Source organism: Malurus melanocephalus, unplaced genomic scaffold, assembly GCF_030028575.1.
Source record: "Malurus melanocephalus ecotype Western Australia unplaced genomic scaffold, MMel_1.1 scaffold_209, whole genome shotgun sequence".
Lineage (NCBI taxonomy): Eukaryota > Metazoa > Chordata > Aves > Passeriformes > Maluridae > Malurus > Malurus melanocephalus.
The window spans coordinates 374,192-398,578 of record NW_026623441.1 but is presented as its reverse complement, the minus strand read 5'-3'; the positions used below and the strand labels follow the sequence as shown (position 1 = coordinate 398,578).

The window sequence follows — 24,387 nt, the reverse complement described above, 5'->3', positions numbered from 1 at the left end:
ACTTAAAGGGCAGAGGAAAACTGTCATTGTAACAGAGACTTCTAATCAACCATGGACTCTTACTCAAACTAAATACCGGCATTAATTGTTCATAAAGCACTGCAAGCGGAAAAGGGATGATTAAGTGGAATTTAAGCTTCATTGCTATTAAGGATTAAACTGAAAGGCATTTTAAAGCCATGTGTTAAAAGCCATCTTGTAAAACGGTATGGGCTATAATTCAAAATTTTTTCAAAACATACTAGGCTTTACTCATTAGTCTTGTGAACTCAGAGCATCTATTATTTCTGCCCCTCAATTTGACATTTATACATAAACTAAAACCTTGAGTATGTCACACCTGAAATGGCATCTGTTCTGCAGTTGCCCAAATAAATGTTCAGAAAACYTGCCCTTTTTAATGTGTCATTTCAACATTTCAGCCTTTACTTATTATCAAGAGGAACACAAAATTAGATACACAAACTTCCCTTCAACAACCCTGAGCTAGCTAGAAAATGGAATATGATGCTCRAAAGGGAAAGCTGCTGTTCTTGAGCTGTGAGACTGCCAGAAGGGCTGCATTAAATGCCATGAGAAGGCTACAAGTCATGACWCCTTCCCTACAGAATACTGGCAAGTTTAAATGAAACCTGTGGATGCATTGTTTCATATTTCCAATCAGATATACAAACTTGGAAACAGTTTCACATGGATTTTCTAACCTCTTCTGGGGCTCTCATGATTAAAGAGGATGCCGTTCACAGCAAAGAGATTGTAGGCTTCTCTGAAGTTCACCACAATCCAGTAGGCATACAGTTTTGCTGCCCCTGTAAAAATAATTTTGAAGTGTTATCATATAAATGCTTAGCTCATACACAACTCAGAAACACACAGACGCACAAGTCTCTGTCACATGCAGGGTGAAGTCCACATTTCAATGGGAGAGTGCTTTGATTATTTCCCTACATCTGTCAGATTCTACATGGAAAAAAAAATCTAGCCTAATAAAAAACAGCTCAATGGGAAAATACTCTTATTCTGTGCAGCCTCTGAACTGGCCAGGAAACATCAGGGCACTTTCTCACTTGTTTTCTGATGCACACTTAAGCACAATGTTTTTTCTTTAACAATATAATTAATACTGTCATAGCGTGTGAAATAGGCCACTGTAGTGACCTCTGTTAATTAAAAAAAAAAAAAAAAAACAAGCCAAAACAAAACTAAAATTACCTTGGAGGAGTAAAAGTGAAAATCTGGTGCCTTAACACTCAAATTGATTTGAAACTTTATCACCAAAGTCCTCCATGCYCATTGCTTTAATAAGTGTTTCAAATTTCATATGAGTTCGCAAAGGAAGAAGTGAGCTCTTGGGAATTTTTCATTTAGGCAGCAAAAAATATGAAACCTTATCACTTCAGCAGTACCTTACAACCCTTTGTGAAGGAAGAGTCACCCTAMCCCCCCCTTCTTCAAGAGCTCTTAACCTGTGAGCTGAATGAACAAGAGCTTGAGAAGTGAGATGCTGATTTCCAACCCCCAGGCAATGGCAGCAAATACCTTTTATATAGTAATTCATAAAAGTATGCCTCTCGACATGTCTAGTCACTTTAGCTCTATCATCATTCTAATCTCACACCCAAATGACTTCAGCCCTGAGACATGAGCAGGAAGAACAGACAGACAGACAGACACTACACACACACCAACAGCGATCCTCACCATAAGGCGATCTTGGGTAAAAAGGGGTGGTCTCCTTTTGCGGGATTTCTTGTACTTTTCCGAAAAGTTCACTGGTGGAGGCTTGGTAAAACTTCACAGAGTTGATAAGGCCACAGGTCTTAATAGCATCTAGGAGCCGTAAAGTGCCAACCCCATCAACATCAGCAGTATATTCTGCTAGGTCGAAGGAAATCTTGCGGAGAGAAAAAAATAAAACCAAACCAATTTTACTAGGGAACCAGAACATGCTGTGATCATGTACAACCAAAACAACGCAATACATCACTTGCCACAGACCATCTAGACACTCTTGCACAGAGTAGATACTCAGTTTACAAAAGTACCCTCAAAGGATTTCTAAGAATAAATAAGTAGTTCCAGAAATAGCCAAACCAAAAGACTGGTGTTCCCTGGGATTATTTTCCCATGTGAAATAAGAGGTAAGCCTCCCCATGGCAGCAACATTATCAGGCACTCTCTCATCTCCACAGCTGCCAATTTCCACAACACTAACTTGGGCACAATATCTTTGACACACTTGAATTTGGTTATAATTGCCTAAAATACATTTTAAAAAAAATAATAGGACAGAGATAAACCCTGACACGTCCTCCCAACCCCCCAAACTTTAAAGGTCCAAGGTTTTGCAGTTTAAACAGACATCAAACTTCAGAGAAGAGTAGAAATGTCTGCTATCAAATGAGACTCCCAACACCACCTGACCAAGGTGTTCCAGAGCTGTGGCTTTTGCGCAGAGCTTAAGGGGATCATGAAGTGTGACAGCAAAGCATGGAGGTATCCAAAAGAAACCTGACATATTCTTCAAAGCATTCCAGTAAACTCACGCCCACTGTTGGGCCAAGATTCATTTTTCTCTCCCCACTCCAGTATTTGTAGTTATCTTTATGATAAGCTTGTCTTGAGGCCTATGCTACAATTAGTGCTCAAGTCTAATATTTCAGAATGTTTAAAAAATATATTCATCGTTTCCTTTGCAGCCACAGAAGAAAACAAAACACCTAGAAAAAGTAAACAGAAGGTAAGCAATGTKTTGTGACCACTCCAAGGAGAAAATATGATCAGAAGGGAGCTTACTCATTGTTTGATGGTACAGGCTGTTTTTTGAATGTTCCAGCAAAGTTCCTGGACTCTGAAGATTTTTTCCCATCAGTATCCATTCCAGAGGCACGTTCCTTCTTCTTTCTACGTCCTCCCCCAAACCCAGAGATTTTGTTTATGCCAGTTTTTAAAAAAACATTCCCTGTTTGTACTGCCARTGTTGTAAAATAAAGGAGAACGAGTTTTAGAGCAATCTCCCTCATGGCCCCGACCCAAGGAATTATTCCACCTATGTCCCCTCTGGCTGACAACTGACTTTCAGGAACCAGCTCAAGCACTGGCAATGTTACAGTCTCTCCATATGATCTATGCCAGATTAGTGAGACACTACCAAAATCAGAGAGTACAAATCCATGATATGCCCTTCGTTACTCTGCAGTGACAGGGTAACTACTAATGGAGTAGGGAGCAAATAGCTGTATAAGCTGAGTTATCACAGTGAAACCAGCAGGAAACCTGGCACTTACCAGGTATTTTTTTTAGACACTTTGCAGATTCAGACTGATAGCCCTGTATTCATTTCTCCTGTTAAGCCACTTTCCCTATTCAGTAACCACTGGAGGTTTAAGGCTTATTTACACAGCAGATGAAAAAAATTAATTTGATTAATTTGAATTTTCACTTATGGTTAATTTAATACAGGKGTGAAATTATCTAAATTGTGTTACTGTGCTCCAAAATAAAAAAGGYTCACACACAGTTTTGACCTGAAAACCAAACCTTACTTTTTCTTTTTTAAAGCAAAAGAGAAAAAAAAAAAACCCAGAAAAGGAAACCAGATACTTTGTCTTGTTAACCTCATATGACCCAGCTGAAATTGAGCACTGATCTACCATGAAGGGCTGTGCATTTTTTGTTTTAATCCATTTGGCACAAAGATGACAGCCACTTAAGGTYTCTCAAATTCGGTGTGAGGGTAACTCTTAGGAAAACATCTTTATRAGTAGATGGTGCATTCAATAATGTACTAATGAACATAAATTAAGAGTATTAACCATTTGTCCCAGCTCTCCAACAAAAGGCAAAACAAATACTAACTGTAGCAGAATCAGGAATTTGCCTATATTAAAATATTGCTTCCAACAAATAACCTGCTAAAAACATGACCCTGAAATGCAAATCACTGCTTACATATTCTACTACAAACTAAATAGCACATGCAGCTGAGACAGTCTAGGAGATCCCAGATCATAAAACCTCTTAACCAGAGGGAGCAGTGAGGCCACAGCGGCAGCACTGGGAGTGTTCTCTCTGGCTGGTGTAGAGACCAGTTTCACAAGAGATGGTTTTCCCTATTGCCTGATGAATGACCTCAGTCTTCACCTTCAGCAAACACTCCCTGGGGTGTGAGGTAATTGTGTCCCCACACTGACTGGGTCCGAGTGTCCCCAAGCAGAAACCACCAGTTCTGTGTCTGTTTTGTACAGTTTGCAGATTGCTGCTTACCAGGGTCAAGACTCAGACCACTAAACCCATTTCATTTTGGAGTGCAGGTTAGACCAAAATGGCATCCATGAAAACTTTTAAAAAATGGTATTATCCACCAAAATGTCCAACATGAAAAACTCTGGACTGTTACAAGACCCTGTGGAGTGTAAGAGAAGTAACACTGAAAATACAGATAAAAACAAACCAAATTTTAATTTGATTCTAATTCAAAGCTAAAAATGTAAAAAGGGTTTAATAAAATACTAGATCAATGAAGTAGTTACAAAGCAGGGCAGAGTATGAAAAGGTGATAACTTATCCCTTACAACATTATTTCCCTCTCCTTATACACATTATTTTGTACAAGACCAGCAGAACGACTGGAGTTTAAAAAATAAAAAAAAAGAAATTAAAAAAAAATGCATTGAACTTCATTAAGAAGGATATGCATGAGAAAACAACATGCATGCATAACACAAAAAAAAAGGACTGAGTTATAGAAACCAAATATAGAATCAGATTTCAATAGATGTTACCCATACAAATAATCTTCACTGAGCTCAGTAGGACTACCTGGGAGAGTAGAAACTTCATGGAAAATATTGTAAAGGCAGGTGTATAAAGGCTAAAACCAAGTCATACTTAAAATTAAACATTTATCCAGTGGGAAAAAAGAGCTTAGCTAATACCTACAGATGAGAGTTTTCAAACTACCTAATTTATGGCAACTTTCTTAAGTGCCTGAGTTAGGAAGACTGTCTTCCTGTACACAGTGGTGAGTCAGAGCAGAAAGCCTAACAGAGATGCTCTTGATTGCGCTTTAGAAAAACTATTTACACACGTTCACTTTTTAATTTAGCTGCATAAGACAGATGGTCCATTCTTCYCCCAAAATCCAAAACCATCTGTTTCACTCAACTGCATAAAGCAAGACCTGCAACTGAAACTTTTTGTTTGGAAGGAAACATGGAGATTTTGAAATGACTAGACTAAGGGAAAGAAGCTTCTTTACCTGGAAGAAACTTTAAAGTTTTCTCCAAGAGTATTGAAGTCATGGATCCAATACTTCTTTGCCCTCTTTGGACAGATTTTGTGCCAAAGGGAAATCATCATACACCAACACAACAGAAATTGCCTTCCTGGAACATACGAGTCTGAGTGACCTTGGCACTCRCTTCCATGTACATTGGGGAAACGATGCTTTTGAGCTGTCATTGTTGACCTTTAGAGATACTATAAAGGTATATTTTTCAGATATGTCTATTTATTCCACTCAATGTGTAGTGATAAGTTTTTCATTAAAAATGGACAAAGAAAAATAAGAAGATACTTGACAAAAATACTTCAAGTTCCAGGTTTTCAGGTTCTRAATACCTTACAGAATTTCCTCAAAGAACTCTAAAAAGCAAATGGACTCCTTAAGTACATGGGAATTCTATGTACTGAGTGTCTTCCTTTCTGGATCCCTCCCTAATATAGTATGTTTCAAATACATTCTTAGTCAAGAAAAAATTTCCACAGCAAGGTTTAACATACGATGGTAAAATTTTCATGCAACAAACATAATTCCATTGGTTATAACACTTCTGCAAGCACAGAACACAATGTGAATACACTGAACCACATTAGGTCTCTTCTTCCATGGAGCTACGATCAGAATGACTTTTGGGAACTGGTTTCTACCTTTTGAGTTTGAACTATAGTGTTTCCTTCTTCCCATTTATTTCTCCTTATAATCAGCAGATTCAACCTCTACAAGAGATTTGAATTTAATAGAGTAATGTTTTAAATATGATGTTTCCCAACTGATCATTGAAAACCAAGCTTAGCAAAATCTTTAACAAGATTTAAAAGCTTACTGAAAATTATCTAAATGAAAACATATGGGTCTTACCCTCCACAAAATCACATTCCTATCATGTCTATAAACATTACATACAAGACTGTAGGCTTAATAATATTTGCTTCTTTCCAATGTGGTGTTGTCAGCAATGGTAATATTCTGAAAATTACCAATTTAGTATACATATAGTTTTGGCTTTGTGAGACTTTGCCATTTGGAAGAATACAGCAGACAGGCTGTGATCATATTATTAGTTTTCAATCAAAAAAAAACCCATAGGCTAGCAGAACATGCTTCAATGCTCTACCTAAGGAATATAAATAATGATTTGAAATTTCATCTCTTCCTTACAGTCTTCTCAGTTTTAGAAGATGGGRTTTCTGGAAGGCTGGTGTTATGAGAGGGAAGTCTATGTGAGGCCCCAGGAGGAAATAGRATAATATAAAGGTAAATTATTATTCTTTCATTGTCAAAGGAGAGTTGGCTGAGCTAACATCAATTTAAGCATCTTTGCTTTTTTGAAAAAACCTATGGTTGATTATTTAGGTTTATCAAAGGAGAARATATGTATCAGGTCATTGAGAAAGGCTGACACCTAAAAAGCAAATCACAAAGCAGAAAAAAACTGCTCAGAAATGTTTCAAGTCTCACAAGTTTCACAGTGGTTACTTTTTTGCATTCTTTAAAATCAATTCTGTTTTCTTTGAATATTCAGTGTGCCTTCCACTGCCAATAAAAACCACTGGGATCACTTACATCATCTCAGTAAACAAGCTGCTCAATCCCTAGGAACAGGCATGTAAAGCATAAAATTCCACTTGCTAAATCTAATATAGACTCTGGGCCAAGCATTCCTGTAAAGTCCTAACATGCTGAAAAAAAACCAAAACAACCCAACTTCTAGGGATTTTAGGCAATATAAAGAATTTGGGTCAGCTGAGCTATGTCAAGGGGATGGGAAAGAAAATGGTCAGGTAACCTTCCAGGAGAATATAACAATTCCTCTTCCTCCCCAAGACTCTTAACTCATTCAACATAATGAATGCTTGTCCTCTCACCCAATAAGATACTAGTTGAAAGATACAAAATCCCCCAACTACAGATTTTGCTATACAAAAAAAAAAAAAATAATAAAATCAATAGCTCTGAATTGCTGGTTACTAAGCAATGCTTTTGATATCTTAATCCCTATTCAATTTCTTACATAAACAGAAACAGACTAAAAAAGTAATGACTGAAATTCTGGAAAAAAACAAGCATACCTTTTGTAGATTTATCTCCTTTCTAYTTATTTCCCTGTTCTCTCATTAACAAGACAGAAAAAATAAAGTGAACKGTATGAAATGAGAGTATTTGGACAACATGATTACAAGTAGAGAATTAGCAAAGAAAAGATATTATAAGTGGAAGCAGAAGCCAACATTGTTTCCTAAAATTTATGTTAGACTAAGACATTCACAATACTGCTGCAGCAAGAGAGCTTGGGTAACTTGGATTTGCAAGYTGTTTGCGAGTGCAGTTGATAAAAGATGTGTTTCTTTACCAGTGCTTTCATTTTGGTCCTGTGGTGGAGTTTCACTGCAGCTCTGTCACACTATGTACTGCAGCCTGTGGGACTGGAGACACTTCTTGAAGTGGTTAAAAGTTTGGCGTTGACATGAGTGGGCCAGCATSTCACCTTCACCTCTAACTGTGAAGGCCCAAACCAAAGCACAAAAATAACCTTTTTGCTGTCTGGGCATTTGAAATGATCCTTGATGATCTTCAGATTCTATAAAAACTTCCTTTGTGCAGTTGCAATACTCAATGATCAGGATCAAGGGGCCCCCTAACATATTCCACATATGTTCACACAGCCATTTCTCATAGTTTGTCTTGGGTAAGTCTTCCTTACAACTGTCCTCCCRATTAATTTCAAGCTCTTGATGCAAASYTGCTGAAATAATTMTTAAAGMTAACTAGATTGGCATTAAGGTTCCYTTTTTGCCTTTTAGGRGTAAAACCTGCTACTTGCTTTTTGTTGGGGGAAAAAGAGAGAAAATAAAATCAGCCCAAAGCAGACAATAAGCATGCAGAAACACTCCCTGACTAATTAAAGTTTCATATTTATCTGATCCCCTATCAGTAGGGGTTGAAAGTTGGATTTATTATTCAGTTTCTTTAGAAAGCAACTCCTCCCTGGCAAACTGCAGGTGCAGTTGTAAATTGAACTCTYGAGGTCATCATGGTCACCTTTGACTCTAAAGCAGCCTGCTGCTTTATGTGGGACCAGCTAAGAGCTATAGAGGAACTACAAGGTCCTGATTATTTTCAAAATTATGTTGCCACAGTCCTTAAATTGGAATATCCATTCTCCATTTTAACAAAACAGTCTCCTACATCTCCTACAGTTGTCTTGATCATTGGATTCAAAGTTGTGCTTGGAACAGATCTCCAATAGAGGATGTCTTCAAACTGTTTACTCTTTTGCTCCTTAGCTAGCTTCTGTAGTGAATCAAGAGAATTTAGGAGACTGGATTACATAGGAACTGCCCAGAGACAGGTCATCACCCCAAGACACCTGCTGTAAGCTGGTCCTGCTTTGTGACAAGAGCCGGAACAGATGACATTCAGTGACTGTCACAAACCACATTATTGCACGGTTTTAAAACAGGGAGATGGGATTACAGCAGTGTTTCARTGTTCAAACATGTAGCAGCATCCAAGAAGCAGAATATGGATGTACAGCAAGCAAGAATGAGGCCTGGCCTTATAAAAAAATCAGTGATTTCTACAGGAGAAATATAGAGTTGTTCACAGCAGCTTTTTAGAGACATGCAGTTCAGCTTGCTATTCATCATATCTCCCTCCACAGAAGAGCTTCAGATAGAGGAATGCTCAGATCTGATAGCAAAAAAAAACACCAAAGCAGAGGAGGAAAAGGAGCAGGGATATCAYAGTACATGAGATTCAGTACGGCCATAAACCTTTGTCACAAAAATGTAACCYACCCATTAGTTTTGCTTATCTTCTCATCCATTTGTTATTAATTTGATGGAACTGGGGAGTTGTCAGGGTTATGTGATGCAAGGGATTTATCTTGCAGAACAATCTCTGACCCACTGTTCTAAGGCTTCAGTTTTGAATTACAGAGATTAGAAAAGAAGCTTTTAAAAAAGAAGCATCGATTTTTTTATTCATTGTCAGCATGATTTTGTTCAGGGACAGTTTCAACAATACACACACGAAGCCAAACTTTCAAGCATATGTGACACACAGCAAAGTCAGGATGGGTTTCAGTGTTTCAAGTATTGTAGGTTCAATAGCTAATGTCATTGGAATACCCCTAAAAACTTTCTTACACACTAAAGTCCAGCTGTGCCAGAAGCTTTACATGCTACTTAATAGAAAGACAAAAAGGGGCAACTTGCAGAGTCACTAGAGAACATTCAAAGGGAGATGTAAAAAGATAGCCAATTCATTTTGCTTTATATGTACCAGGGGAATAGAGAGCTATGAATAACATCCATGCAGGGAATGCAGTCACTYCCAAGGAACTAGCACCATTCTTACTCACTTTCACATATAAAGACATTAAAACATACAGGTTATTTAAAATTCTAACATGACAGCTATGTTATGGTTTTGGGGGGTTTTATTTTACTTCAGAAGCTTTTTAAAAAAACTTTCATCCTTGGTTCCTTGATGCCTTCAGAACACATTGAAAGATGTTTTTTCACAGAAGTGATAAAAATATCATCACAAGCAAAAAAGAAAGGAAAAATCCCAAACCCCTAGAAAAAAAAAAGAGCAACCAGACCTTCCCCATCTTTCTGCTTTATGATTGTGATAGATTTTCAAAGGATGGCTAAGTAGACATGGAATTAAAGCAATAACCTAGTATGGCAGAGCTTTACTAACAACAGTCTCTCCTCTCTTTGCCTTCTTACACAAGTCAGAAAAGCTCAGCTTAACACAACAGACCGTACCAAACATAGACAGAAATTCTGTATTGTCTAGAAGCTAAAATTAACCCAAAACTTTGCAAATTACTACCTTGCCTGACTCTCTTGTACCTCTTATTAATGCATAYAGTAAAACATCCCTAGGTTTATGGGGGCTGTCGGAAGTTTTGCCTTTTCAACCAGAGAAAAACTACATTTTTAGCATTTGTTATCACTGAAGATTACTTCCCAGACTGCAATTCTTTGTGCCAAATGGCACTGTTAAAGGAAGCTTGAAAGCAGTTCAAACAACAGCTTCACAGATACCTCTAAAATATCAAAAATGCTTCTCCCTTCGTAACAAAATAAAACAATATTTCATAAATGGAGTTTTGACGTATTTGATTATAGACTAGGGTCTTTTTTTCCGTAAGAGCATTTAATGTGGAAAAAAAATATACTGAAGATATGCAGATCTGTTGTAGAATCACAAACTGATTTTGGAAAACTTGAGAAAACTTGCTCTAAATTAAAAAAAAAACTTCTTTAAAAAAACATTTTTGTTATTTTTTCCCCCTATGTCCACCCATTATCTACATTATCAATTGTCTGATCAGTTCTCCAAGTTACACTTTTCATTATACTGGGTTGGCTTTCTGTGCTTTATCCACCTAGTAGCTGATGCTGCACAGTTCATGATAAAAAGATGAGACAAAAACCACTGACTACTGTTAAAATGCTATAATTCATTCCAATCAAGGTGTGCACACTTTAAATGAAGCATCCATAGACATATGATATATACTCTATAAAAAGAAGACACTTTCTATGGTGATTAACAAAAGCTTTTACCTTTTACTCTATGGAAATCCCTGATTTTTAATTTTCTAAAATTAAAGTAATTTTCTTCTTCTCCAAATGTTATCTGCTTCCTAACAGCTAACTAAGGGTTGAAAGTGCTTCCCTGCTTCACAGGAACACCCCAAGAAAAAAAATTGATTCAATCAATGTGCATGTATTACTCATTAATGAGACCAGAAGCCCAATGGGACAGACTGTCCATGAACATGGGCCCTGACAGTGCAGACACAGCCAAGTCACTGCAAGAAATCAAGTTACCATTTTGCTGTGGAGCTGAGGTAACGCTATCTGGAAGCACTCTTAAAACACAGCAAATGCAAGATAGAGAAAACTTATCTTAGGTCTCTCTTATTGTCAGCTACTCAAAAATCAAATCCATTCATGACAGCCTAAAGGCAGACAGGCACCTCAGCTCTGAGCACAGCTTGTGGTGCTTCACTTGTGGGGGAGTTTTCAGAACAGGCAGAGCTTCAGGGAGACAAATGAGATCATGAGTTTTTTAGGAAATGAATAAGCATGCACATAACACACATAGAAAAAAAGTGATGACTTCTGGTCTTGGGCACAACAGGGAAATGGTGGAATCCCACATTTGAAAAGTGTGCAGATGTGGCACCTGGAGACAAATTTTAGTGGTGAAGATGGCAGTGTTAGATTAATGCTTCAACTAGATATTAGACATCTTTCCCAATTTTAACAATGCTGTGATTCCATCTAGGGAACAACTTCTGCCTTRAAGTACCTTGGGAGGGGAGGTAAGAGCTGAGTCCAACGCTTGCATTTGTGTGGGAAAGGAMCTCTAAGTACTCTGTCTCAAAAGGCAAATGATGCCCCATGTATGCACTCAGTTTAGTCTTATAATAGTAAAAGTACTACAGAAACACGTTTTCTAAATAAGCACTATCACTTCAGTCCTATTCATCATCCATTCACTTTCCACAATAATTCCATATTCTTCCMTTATTTGCCATCACTTACAAAGCTTCTTAATGTTACTTCTCCACAGACCTAGCTCTACTTTCTGGTTTGCCATAAATCAACTAAAAACAACRTAACTCTTCTTTAGCTAGAATTTTTTCAACATACCTCAGACTTCTATGCAATTAATTCCCAAGCCTTGGGTTTTTTCAATTTTACTGCATGTGCACTAAGAACTAAATTGGGATGGCTAATTGCATGGCACAAGTTTCAATGGATATGTATATACTGACAAAAGTCATGCTCCCACAGCTGCCACCTTCCCAGTTCCTGCTCGGGTACTTCATCAGGAATGACTGGGAAAATGAATACACATGCAATAGCATGTCAAGAAATAAGTCACCAGGATTTTTTTTTCATTTTCTTTTTTTTGAAAAGGGCAAATAATCGCCTTTTCTTCCAATGCATAAGGTCATCTTCTGTGAAGTTTCACTCTGAAATATAACTCAAAGAAAGGAGAACAATTCCAAAACCAATGTTTTCTCCCCCACAAACCCAGCAGCATTCTTTTCCTTTTACTTATTCTTTAGAACACCTACTTACAGATAATTAAAAGCATTCTTTAACTAAATAAAAGAGTGTTTACACTARCCTTGAAAGAAAACCACTGAATCCTTCAAATTTATTAACATTGCAASCAACAAACCAAAAAACAAAACCCTACATCACCTTGAAATACTAAAATGAGTGAACCCTAGTAGAGGAGCACTAATGCCCATACCTGTTGTGCATGTACAGGCACTACACATGATTAATTTTTAAATTGGGGTAATAATAGCATCCACAAATACAGTAGCTGATGATGACTTGGTTGTGAATGATGTAATAAACCTGTAGAAACTGCTTTCAGTAAACTCAGTGTAGTAATTACCTCAAAGTAGACTGTGATAGTTCTTCATCCTGTCTAGGAAGCTACTGGAGTGGAATACCCTATTATGACCACTGTTAGTGCGCAGATTTTAATGTGGTCACAGTTTAGAAACCACGAGCCTTGTATCTGCTCCAGTTGCATCCTTTCAGAGAGAGCACGGCTGTTTTTCTATGTGACAGTGAGCACTCTGAAYTCCAAGGCAATGCCCCTTACAAAATGTTCTACTTAATCAACTCATCTGTCTCAGAAAGATGTGGGTGGCTGGCTAGCAAGAAACCTGTGGGATGACTCTGAAAAAAACATCTGTCTCAACAGGTATGCGGAGGTAAGGGGGAAAAGGCCAAGGGGCACAGAGCTTAAAGGGATGAGACCCTCTGGTTAAACTTTATCGAACAAGCAGAATGATGTCTCAGAGAATAAATCAGTCTCTTACTTTTTCTGCTAGTATTCCCTTTGCCCTACTTTATTCTTCTATTTATTATGGACTACTAAAGCCTCTTCACTATAACTCTCAGAAAACAATGTATAGGCATAAATTTTAAAAGGCAGTTTTGGCACTCACGAGCCACGGCAATCATAAATCAGAGCAGAACATTGCAATTGATTTGTATCCCACAATCCTAACCTCAGCCCTGTTTTTCACCTATCTCTTGGATTCTGACATGGAGAAAAGGACTAGGAATAACAGCTACTCTTCACTTGAACATTAAGGTAAACCATTCATGAAAAAGGAATATRGGAGTCAACCAATCAGAAAAAATCAACGTTTGTGAGTTTTTCCTCTCACCTCTAAGAACAAATAGTGTATTTTTTTTATTTGCCCTGACTGTGCCCTAAAACAGCATTGCAGCTTTTGTCTCTAGTGGTGCTAGAAGTGACAAAAGACCACACTGATCTACAATACAGTGCTTGTCTTCTCTTCATCTGTACCATAGTGTGGCATTTGAGGTGCCAGTAAAACCCCTCCCAGAGCAGCTTGGAGTAAGACTTGACTAAGGTATAAAAATCTCTGTCAGCTTTCAAAATGAACTTGGCAGCCTCAGGATGAGGCATGTTGGAAAAGCAATRGTGAAGACAAGACCAAATTGCCAAATGTACTGAACAAATCATTGGACACGACCAGTGGGAACATCAAATTTGACAAATAAGGTGAAGTCTGTAAAATTGTGAACGACTGCATTTTAGTTTTCAAATAATGTATAGCTCAGGCAGATTCCACGTCCCTATTGTATGCAAATATTTTATTTCAATTAGCACTTTTCAATCATGCTTTTTCTTTTCTGAATGACTCACCRATATCTCAGTCAAGAAATGGCAGGATCACAAGCACATGCCAACAGGGTGCATTTATCTCAAGAAGAGATAAATGTGGAAGGAATCATGTAAATCYATCTCAGGATTTTTTCCAACCTGTCTTCCCTTCCAAACAAATTTTCTCTACATGCCTTCAAGCCTCCATAAAACAGCATACTCAGTTTCCATGTCCTTCCAAGCAAGCCAGTATTCACAAGTATTTAATTGAAACTAAAAAAAAATGTGGTTTCAGATCTCGTCCATCAAGCAAGAAAAAAAAATCAATTGAGTCTTTAAGTCTTATCACATTGTATTAAGCCAAARAAGATGTCACGATACTAACTTGCCCACAAAATGCACATAGAAAAAGGGGAAATCTTTAGAACTTCTACAGGCCAGTGAGAGAGCCCCGCTACAGGTCATTATAAGCAGTGATTATCCATGAGGGAAATGCGCTGAATAGCTGTGAAATACGGCTGGATGAAAAAATTACCACAACTTAAGATCCGTGATTGCACGTAACACTGACATCAGCTAAGAACACTACAACTCATGGCTGCAGTAGGAGTTTTAGCTAATTTCCAGTGTGTTGACCCCAAGCTGCTCTGGGGCTCTGAGCATCCTCACCTGAGACACAAAAAGTTCTGTCAAGGAACCACAAAACATTGGGAGAAACAAACTGGTGCTGCCTGTTTGCCAGAGAAGCAGAGGAAATTTGTAAAGTGTCATATGGGAGTTTGGAAACATTAGTTAATTTTTGATCCTGCATCGTTAGTATTCGAAAGAAGCTGTGCTGGGAAGCCTGAAAAATGTAAATASTGAATGGTGATGAAAAATTCTATAATTGGTAAAAAATTAAAAAGCTTTGGCATAAAAGCAAATGTTTCACTTTCCACTCCTGTAGATTTTAACACCTCTCATATTGCAAGAGTACTCTCTCCACACRCAAATTTAAGCTGATATTAACTGCAGTTGCATCTGAAAGTACGTATTTTTCATACTGGTTAGGTTCTAGACACTAATCCTTTTCTCAGAAACTGAAARATTTAAATGAAGTCATCGTTGCTAAGTGCACTAGTCAGCCATATATCATGTTCTCAGAAGTACAAAGATTACTCAAGGGTGAAAGTTTTTTATGATAATGTATGATTTCTGCATTAAATACAGAACTGCCATTATATAATTTTAGCATCTTGCCAAACTTTTTTTTTTTTTTTTTTTTTTTTTTTTTTTTTTTTTTTTGAGCAGGAGTAGGAGGGAGAAATAAGGATGTTGAATGGAACTGGAACAGTACTGTTTGTACCCTGGTGAATATTATGGAAATGATAAATGATCCCTAGGCACACAGACTGATTTATGCAATAAAAAATAAAATACCTTGGGGTGGAGCTTTCGTGTGAAAATCTTATCTTTGGACAGCTAAAAGGTATGAAATGCACCCAAGTGTCTCAAAACCCTCAAGGGTGCAATTAACTCATGATAACCACACCCTCGAGAGCTGTCTTTTTTGCTCCTCTGTTGGGTGGGAAGAAAAGGAAAGAGGTGTATTTCTCAGTATGAAAATGAAAGGTTGATAGTTTACATTAGTAAAATGTAGAAAAAAAMCCAACAAACTGTTAAGATTTCTTCACTTTTGCTAATCAACAGCATGAGTAAAGAGACACCACCTCTCATGCCTGTATGATAAAGGAAAAAAGAGGTAAAAAAAAGCCAGTAAAATACACTAAAAAAGATCCACAAATATGCATAGATAAAACTTGTTAGTAGCTTGTAGTTAACACAGTAATGGGATTGATAAACACAACAAAAAAAATGTGATTAAACCTCATTCTGCAAAGACTTTTACTCAGAAAATTCAAATAAACTGTGCAATCCCTAAACCAACAACATGGTTTGACAATCCTACCTGCATGCAACTATAATCCTTTTCTGTTTCTAGTACTAACTAGAGACTAGTAGTTTCTAGTAACTAATTAGAGAGCACTGAAGTCTTATGCTCTCTGTATTATCTTGTGAAATTCTGAATTCTTCCTAAAAAATTGAAAAATAAGTGAGAATCAAACCATTTTAGATTTCTTAGCTATACTGACAATACAGAATATCCTCAGATACAGGTAAACAGATATGACAATACTTATCCAGCTCAAACTAAAACTAACTGGTATCTACCTACACCTTTGGTGTAGGGAAATGAAGATGCAGAAGCAATTTTTATGCCACAAGCTTGCCAAAATTATGGAGAAAATAGCTACTGTGCTTGTAAAGGAGTGTCAGCCTAGTAATATATTTACAGGGCATTTTTATCCTGAAGAAAGAGGAAGTAAACAATGAATTTTCTTCCTGAGGTGAGTGAACGCACAGATACTCAATTCCCTTTACTGAGCTGCTACTATTGGCTCTCTGTACAAAAYACAAATACTGTGCAATGTATCATCACAGGAACCTACCATGTGCAGGTATGAGATCTAAAKAGATACCATGCCAAGATTACACCAATCTGATCCTAGAAGTCTTGTATATCCCCAACATTGTCTCAAGACTTTAGTTCCTATCGTCATTTAACAACCAATTAACACTTTTGAAATTATAGCTTTCCACAAAATTCCAAATTCAAACTCTGTCCAATTAGTGTATCTGTAYGAAATTCAGTATCTGGAAAACTAGCATGCTCATAAAATTGTATGTAAAGATATTTCAGCACACAGTAGAACAAATATATGCTATCTCAGAAGTCCATTTCAAATATTCATCATTTTTTTCCTGCCTAGAAATGGTAAAACTGAAGCTGCTTAAGGAACAGATGAGATTCAATAGTTGTTCTAAAATGCACATCTCAAAGATTAATTCTTGGTCTCTAAAATCTGCAAATTCATCTTCAGAATCTCCCTCAGCTGCAAATTATTCTGCCTGCATTGGAATTCTTACCTAACCTTAAAAATATAGAAGATTATATAGTTCAAGACAGCAAAGGAGGAGATCACAAAAGGTTTTTAGCTGTCACATTATTTTTCTCACATTTCCCTTTGCTATTCATCAAATCCTTGAATGAAGTCTTTCACTGTAGCTGAACTATGACTCCACGATGTTTCTTCTTTTGTTACAAGAGGGAATGACTGCCTTGACAAGGAGGGGCTGAGCTTTTAAAACGRAATAGGTATTTCTAACACAATGAGTCTACAGTTCATCCATCATCCATTCACAGCCCTGTTGAAACGAGGAAAAAATGTGATGTGCTTTATGGTAAAGATGAACTAAAAATTTCACAGCTGGCAAGCCTGAGGTACTGTTTCCTCARTAAAGAGTAAGGCCACATACAGAGAAACTGATTGACTGCTCACCAGRTTTTTTTTTCCCCTTCTCACTTTACTGCCTTGGTCTTGAACTTTATAGRAACCTGTTAAGTACAGGAATTCGATTTTTATTTGATTTTTTTTTTCTTTTTCTTCAAAACTGTATCACAATATATGTACAGAATCACAGAACAGGCTGAGTTGGAAGGGACCCACAAGGATGACAGAGTCAACTCCTGGCCCTGCATAGCACCATCCCCAAAAGTCACACCAATTCATACATTGAAAATTGGGGTTTGGAATTAACTTATGMTATTCCAGTACATTTTGATAAAAGTAATAATCTGAGCCTATTACAAAATTCCAGTCATGATGTATGAAAATGTATTTCAACTCCCTTTCTTTGCAATCTAAGATGACATTTCTATTTTTGGATCAAAAACCTGCAGATATTATGTCTGATAAACAGTTCTAAATCTGTCAGCATGTTATCCCGACTTCAACTTACCTTCAAAAGCATACATTCATAGGTAATATGCTACAGAACAATAGGTCAACAAGCTCAAATTCCTCTAAAATTTCCTATCTTATTCATTAAGCACCTTTATCTGCAGGCTTTTGCTGAAAAACAAATAACGGGTGTAAATATAAATAACCTCAGTCTAGCCACAGCTAATTTTGAACCTCAAGTGCACACACAGGTTGAACAAAGATGAGAAGTTCCCCTTGGACACAGGGTTTCATCCTGGGGAATCCGATGGYTGGGTCAGGGTCCAAGTTCATGACAATTCACCTTTTTAAGGAAAACACAATCACCAAAAATGTGGCATATGCTGTCATGACATCACAAAGCTTAAGCACATACAGTTGGTGTCATTCTACTATATTTTTTAACTACCACCTTAATCTGCCCTCCCAAAATCATAATCCTCCCCCAAGTTAGAGAAATTAGTCAATCTGGATCCAAAGCTTGGAGTTATTAGATCATGTTTTGGCAGAACTTGACACTCAAAAGGTGGTTGGGCACACAACCAGCMCTATGCATTGACAGGATACTGCCAGTCTCATTTCAGAAATTCATGGTGAGAGAATCCTCTGCGTAAGCAGACTGTGAAAAATGTATACAGCTATTTGAGCAGCAGGAGTACTTTYTGGAATGTGTGTAACCTCACCATATCAATTCACACACTGAAAAAAATCTTAATTGCACACCAATTAATGAGCTCCTCCACACCAGGATAAGGAGAACCATCAGATGCCTTGTATTGCAGCAAACACCCCAAAGGGGCTGGAAATAGGAATATAGCAAGGGTTTTATTAATAGGTATGAAACGGACAAACTCCACATGACTTTACCCTTCCATGCCTCAAAAAACAGTCTTTCCTATTGCTTCATTCAAGCCCTGAGAATTAAGAAAATATAATGCTGTAATGTTTCACACCAGTGTGTCTTGGCAGTCCATTGCGTTCTGGCTGCAGAAGTGTCTGCTTTCAAACCCTAAGCCCTCACAGCAATTATCCGGCTCTCAGACTAAACCTACAGAGCATATTTCAAAAGAAGTTACATCTAAACAGAGGGAATTCAGCAGTGATCAATGTTCAACAGGCCTCGATGGCAATAAACTATTTACTGCCTCAACCTTTTAAGTTTGCACAAGCAAAGCGCCTGAGAGCAGTGTGATGAATTAGCTGAAGTGTTTGGTTTTSAGCGGAGCAGCCGCTGCTTCAAATCATCTGTCCGGCAACAGCGCCCGCCCTGCAGCCCTGCAAACAACAGCCGCCTGCCAGAGCAGTGTCTTCTCATCTCTTCTGGAGTTCCACTGCCCAGACACAGGTTCTGCCAACTTCTGCTATGGCCACCACCCCTAACAGAGTAATTTTGGAAAATAAAGCACATCAAAAGTCAGGCATGATCCTAATCGTCTTTTTATTACCTACCTGATTATTACCTTACAGAAGACATAATATAAAGAGGACATCAAAGTGCACTCTGCACACTTGAGGCTGCAGTAGCTGATTTAGATCTGCTTCCCTTCTCTTGCAAGATTGCCAAAATAAATTGAAAGGGGAAAAAAAAATCACGCCTATAGCATTAGTGTCGTTGTCACCAAGGCTTTCCCACCACCCCGCTGCTGAAATAGAGTAAGAGAAAGTAATCCCTTACAGATGGCTGAAGACACCTAAGCCTTGGCMAAGTACTTTTGGAAAGGCTGTCTTTACAGAAGTTAGAGTTAGTTTTTATAAATTTCAAATGGAATTACTTTGCCTGTAACTTAAATGAAAGACCAGCTTTTTTATTTTAGTTGTCTTGGTAATTCTGGGATTACTAGGATAGGCTTTTATAACCAGTAAGACCTCTGCAGGTCTTCTGTTTTTACAGTTTCAGAAGAATTTGTTTTCTGACAATATTACCTGGAAATAAATCAGGTGATCTCTAATTGTCCTTTCAGTTGAAACATCTTAAGATGTGGTTTTTTTTTATTTATATAGATATATATGTGAAATCTGTAGGCTAAGATACTACATATACACCCTACAGTTAATTCAGGTTTTCTAATCAATCTAAGGAAATAGTAAATGAGTTTTGTGTTTTTATTTTCCATATAAAATTTGGAGATACAATTTTAATTTTTAATTTCATTTATAAGAAAACACAATTGTTTGTTTTGTTGGAGTGTTTTTTGTTAAACACTACTTCAACGTTTATAACTCAAATGCTTTAGTATGAAGYGTGTTAGTGTAAAACCAGAAACAATAATAACAGCTTGATTTTATACAGAGCAAAACATTAAGAAACATAGCTGGTATTATTTAAGCCTGTGGATGAAAAACAGAAAGAGGCATCAGCTATTCTAACAGATACATGCATAAATTGAAGGAAAACATGATTACCGAAGAAACACATGTTAATGTTGTTGTATTTACTATCTTCATAAGTAACAATTAYACACATATAGCTAATAGTGCAAGTCCTACACAGCACAGGCCATATGACTTCACCAGTGATTCTTGTATCAAGCTGTATAAATAGCTGTAGTTATTTATATCTCTTAGGCAAGCATCCAATCTTGATTTAAGGACTGCAAGTAATGGGGAATCTTTCACTTCCTTTGGTAAGCCGATCAAATGCTAATTGTCCTCACTTTAAAAAATTTGCACCTCTTTTCTAGCTCGAATTTGTTTAACTTTAGTTTTCAGCACTGGATCTCCAAGTAATTGCCTGTGAGATTAAGCACCCTGTAATACCAAACATCTTACTCCCAGTGTGAGCAGGATCAAATAGCTGCTTCACATTTGCTTTAATGAGATAACTCTAGTGGTCTCCTAATGTCGTCTACCAGCAACACTGTTTTCCAGTCCTAAAAATCACCTTTGTCTTTAAGCTGTTTCCATATCCAGCATATTCTGGAAAGCTGAAGACCTGAGGTGTTSTCATGTTAGGTTATATGAGCAATACTGACTCCTTATTTCTACTCAGTAGCATCCTCTCATGGTAGCAGCTTCACTCCTTTTCTGGGATGACACTGCCCTGTGCATAGTCCAGCACTCACTACAACCTCGGAATTCTTCTGCAGCTCCTACTCTCCAGCATGCACCTCCAGCATCCACCTTTTCCCCTCCTTGCATGCGACTAAACTGCTTTCAGAGACAGAAATGCCTGCAGAGGAGGGTGCTTGGCTAACCCATAGGCTGGATCCAAACTGGCTCCTCACAGAGACACCTTGGGTTCACATTCCCAAAACCTTCTCCTACACTAAAAACTGTATCTTACCCAGTACACTTACTTTTTCAACCCAAGTCACAAGAGGTATTAAACTAGTTTGATTACACTTTTTTTTTTTTTTTTACTTTAAGAACTTACAAACAGCAATTGATTCTATCTCCAAGCTGAAAAGCAACTCAAAAGTTTATAGCAAGTTACTAAGGGAAAAAAACACTAGATGTGTGAGTGACTAGTGTTATTTGGAGCCTGATAACCTGTTTGCAGCAAAAGAGATAAAAACAGGGTATCTCACATCTCAGTGTATGTGAGAATGAAGAAATAGGRAGTGTCTCAGCATTATATTATAATTCCACCCTATTTCAAATAAGGAGTTTCTTTGATGACACCAGAAAATATTCCAACACATGGCTAATGATTCCTCAGCACACATCTTTAAAAAAGAAAAAAAATAGTTACAAGGCTTTTGACTTGTGGGTACAGGGAGTGGAAAGGTCTGGTTAAAGAAACTACAAGTGTTCTTTCTAGGGTTTCCAGGAAGCAAACTGGGTAACTTGAAGTAATGTTTTCTTGTATTTCATTTAATGAAACTATATGTTGGCAAACTTCATTGCTCTTGCAGATTTGTGACCTGAGCAGATTTTTTTGAAAGACAATTCCTACGCTGTAACCCTTAATTAAAGACAGGAGTACAGCAGTACCTGGAAAATCTCAGAAAATAGATCTTGATCTCAGGACTTCGGGCATGCACCACACAGCAGCGACTTACACAGCTGCAGGTGGAAAGTCCCATTTCCACGTGGTCACAATCCCCCTCATGGCACAGTTCTCGAGCAGAAGTCAAAGCTGTGAGATTGAGCTAAATCCTTTCTGTGCCTCCCCAAAAAAGGCAAATTTGACAAAACAAAAAAAAAAAGACCCCAGCAAAGACAGCCGCATCAGACCAACCTCTCTTTCAGGCTCTGCCAGTATCAGCTACTCATTGATTCACAAGCAGATGCACTTTCAAACCTCTGGAGCCGATTTGCCAGATTAAGCTGCAACGATGAAGACGGTTTACCTTTGTCAGCATCTTTGTTGAATTAGTGACCTCCCTTGGACTGATCCAAAATGCAAGCAGGGAGTAAAAAGATCTCTTAGATGAAGCAGACAAGATGACCCTCCCTCCCAGGCTTGTGCCACAAAGTTGCACTCCTGTGTTTATCTCCTGAGTCACATCACAAAGCCCCTCCATCTAGGGTCAACAGAAAAAAAGTAGATGGATAGCCCTGAAGCTCCTGAACTTCATTCCGTTTGTCACCATGCCTTATAAGACCAAAACATTCACTAAATCTACCCAAAATCCTGTTTAAGCAAGCAAAGTTTTACTACAGTTCACGTCAAGTCTYCTATGTTCATTCCAATTTCATTTACAGAGAGGAACACACTGGAAGTAGTTTTTTTTACACTTCAAGGCTGTCATTAGATAATTTCAAAGCGAATCAAAGGTTTACCTAAGCACAGAACACCTCTCTCATACTGATGAGTTCCTACTTTCATTTGCATTYGTTTCATTGCTTCCATGTCTCTGCCAACATCATAGGATACGCTTTCTGCTAAACTTCATTATAACTGTTTAGTGATTTACCACTCCTCACAAAACACCAAAAAAATAAARAARRAAAAAATGTGCTTGAAAGCATCATAAGGTGCACTTATTGTCTGAGCTAATAAGAGGTAAGAGCTCCCCTAAAGAGAGACAGAGATCTGGGTTTGTTGGGAAAAGTAAAATAAATCATAAGAAACACTCCTCTGGCTCATTTGGAGACCAAGCGTTGTAGGAGTGAAATAATAAAAAATTTGTTTTCTCCTTGTTGGCTTTTTCTCTCTGGCACGAAGGGATCTGGAAAACACAAATAAGTAAACTTTGGAATGTCTGTAATGTGGCCAAAAAGCATTAAAGCTATTGCTAAATACATGTATGCACACACASAGGGCCTTTATTCTCATTTATAGAAAGCAACAGCACACCACCTTTGGGGTAGGTGGTAGAATAAACCCTAGGGAGAATGCAGAGAGACACACACACATATTTACACTTACATGGGAGCATACTAGCATCCCACAAACACATCCATTTGTCATATTCTAACACCTGCATAAGTCAAAGAATTAATCTGTGTGAACACGCTAAAAATTTATTTATAGATTTTTCAATAGTATGGTCTGTCATTTTTTCACAATCTTTTCCTAGGTTTAATAGGAAAACCAATGTGTTAACAGTAACTTTTTCAAACCGTAATATGCATTGAAAAACATAGAATATCTACTGAAACATTTAAACTACATCTAATGGAAAACTTTAATAAAATTATTGACAGGTTTTATTTTTCATATCCTTCTTAAAAAAATATAGTTTCAATTAATGGAAATTAACCTYTAACTATTAGAGCAGTTTCTTCTGAAAGCAATCTCTTTCACAAATGAACCAAAGGGATGGGGGAGAATCAGACTTAAAATAGAAGTTTCCACAAGTTATATCAACATCCAATATCTGCTTTGGGCTTTAAATATAGAGACATCTAAGAATACATAATGACTGYGTTCCAAAATAGCAGCAGGCAAGTTCCATTAGCTCAGAGAAAACAAGAGCATCTCTAGATCCATTTAAACACCTTTTTTTGGCACCACATGACAGGAAAAACACATTATGTGATGAGTAGGAGTTTAATTGCTCCAGTGCTTGGACTTAGTCTGTATAAATACAACTTGTATTGTCATATRTAGTGTGAACAATAATTTATAAAGAGTTTCCTAACCTATATTGGGAAAGCCCATTACTAATTAATAGGCAAGTGAGGCTACACATTTCAAAGGAAAAAATAGAGTAATTTGTCACTTTCCAACAGGTGCKAAAAGCCAAACAACAGAGTCCAGATACCTGCTGTACTCTGAAACATGCCCATTTTCCTCAAGCAATACCTGCTTGCCCAAAGAGCCCACCCCAACTCCCCCAAGGGGCAAAGCCCCCCGTTGCAGAGACGAGAAGGCAGTGAGTGTAGCAGTCCAGTACAGACACCTGCTGCTCTGTTCTTCCCTGGAAACATCATGTGAAGGTCATYCGAGCCTCAGCCAAAATCCTGCATCCCGCAGAAAAGTCAAAAGAGGAACATAAAGTACCTGAGGTTTGTATTTTATAGTGCAAGGTCATGAAGAGTCCTCCTGTTCTCTCAATATCTGCAGAGACCCTTGGCTTTTCAATTGTGTATATAAAGTATCACTTTTCTTTGCTTGATGTAAAGACACACTGTTTTGGTTGACACATACCAAGATTTTAAATAGGCAGCCCTGGAGGTCATAAAATTTGGCAGCAGCTATTC

General features: G+C 37.7%; 1 protein-coding gene across 1 annotated transcript in view; it reads right to left on the bottom strand.

The window, feature by feature from the left end:
• GMDS (GDP-mannose 4,6-dehydratase) overlaps positions 1 to 24,387 on the bottom strand; it is a 406,398-nt gene that overhangs the window by 249,799 nt on the left and 132,212 nt on the right. The window contains exons 5-6 of the mRNA XM_057373909.1: positions 1,702 to 1,894; positions 705 to 809 (exon numbers count right to left, since the gene is read on the bottom strand). Coding sequence (XP_057229892.1) covers positions 705 to 809; positions 1,702 to 1,894 — 298 coding nt within the window. The remainder of the gene's footprint in view (positions 1 to 704; positions 810 to 1,701; positions 1,895 to 24,387) is intronic.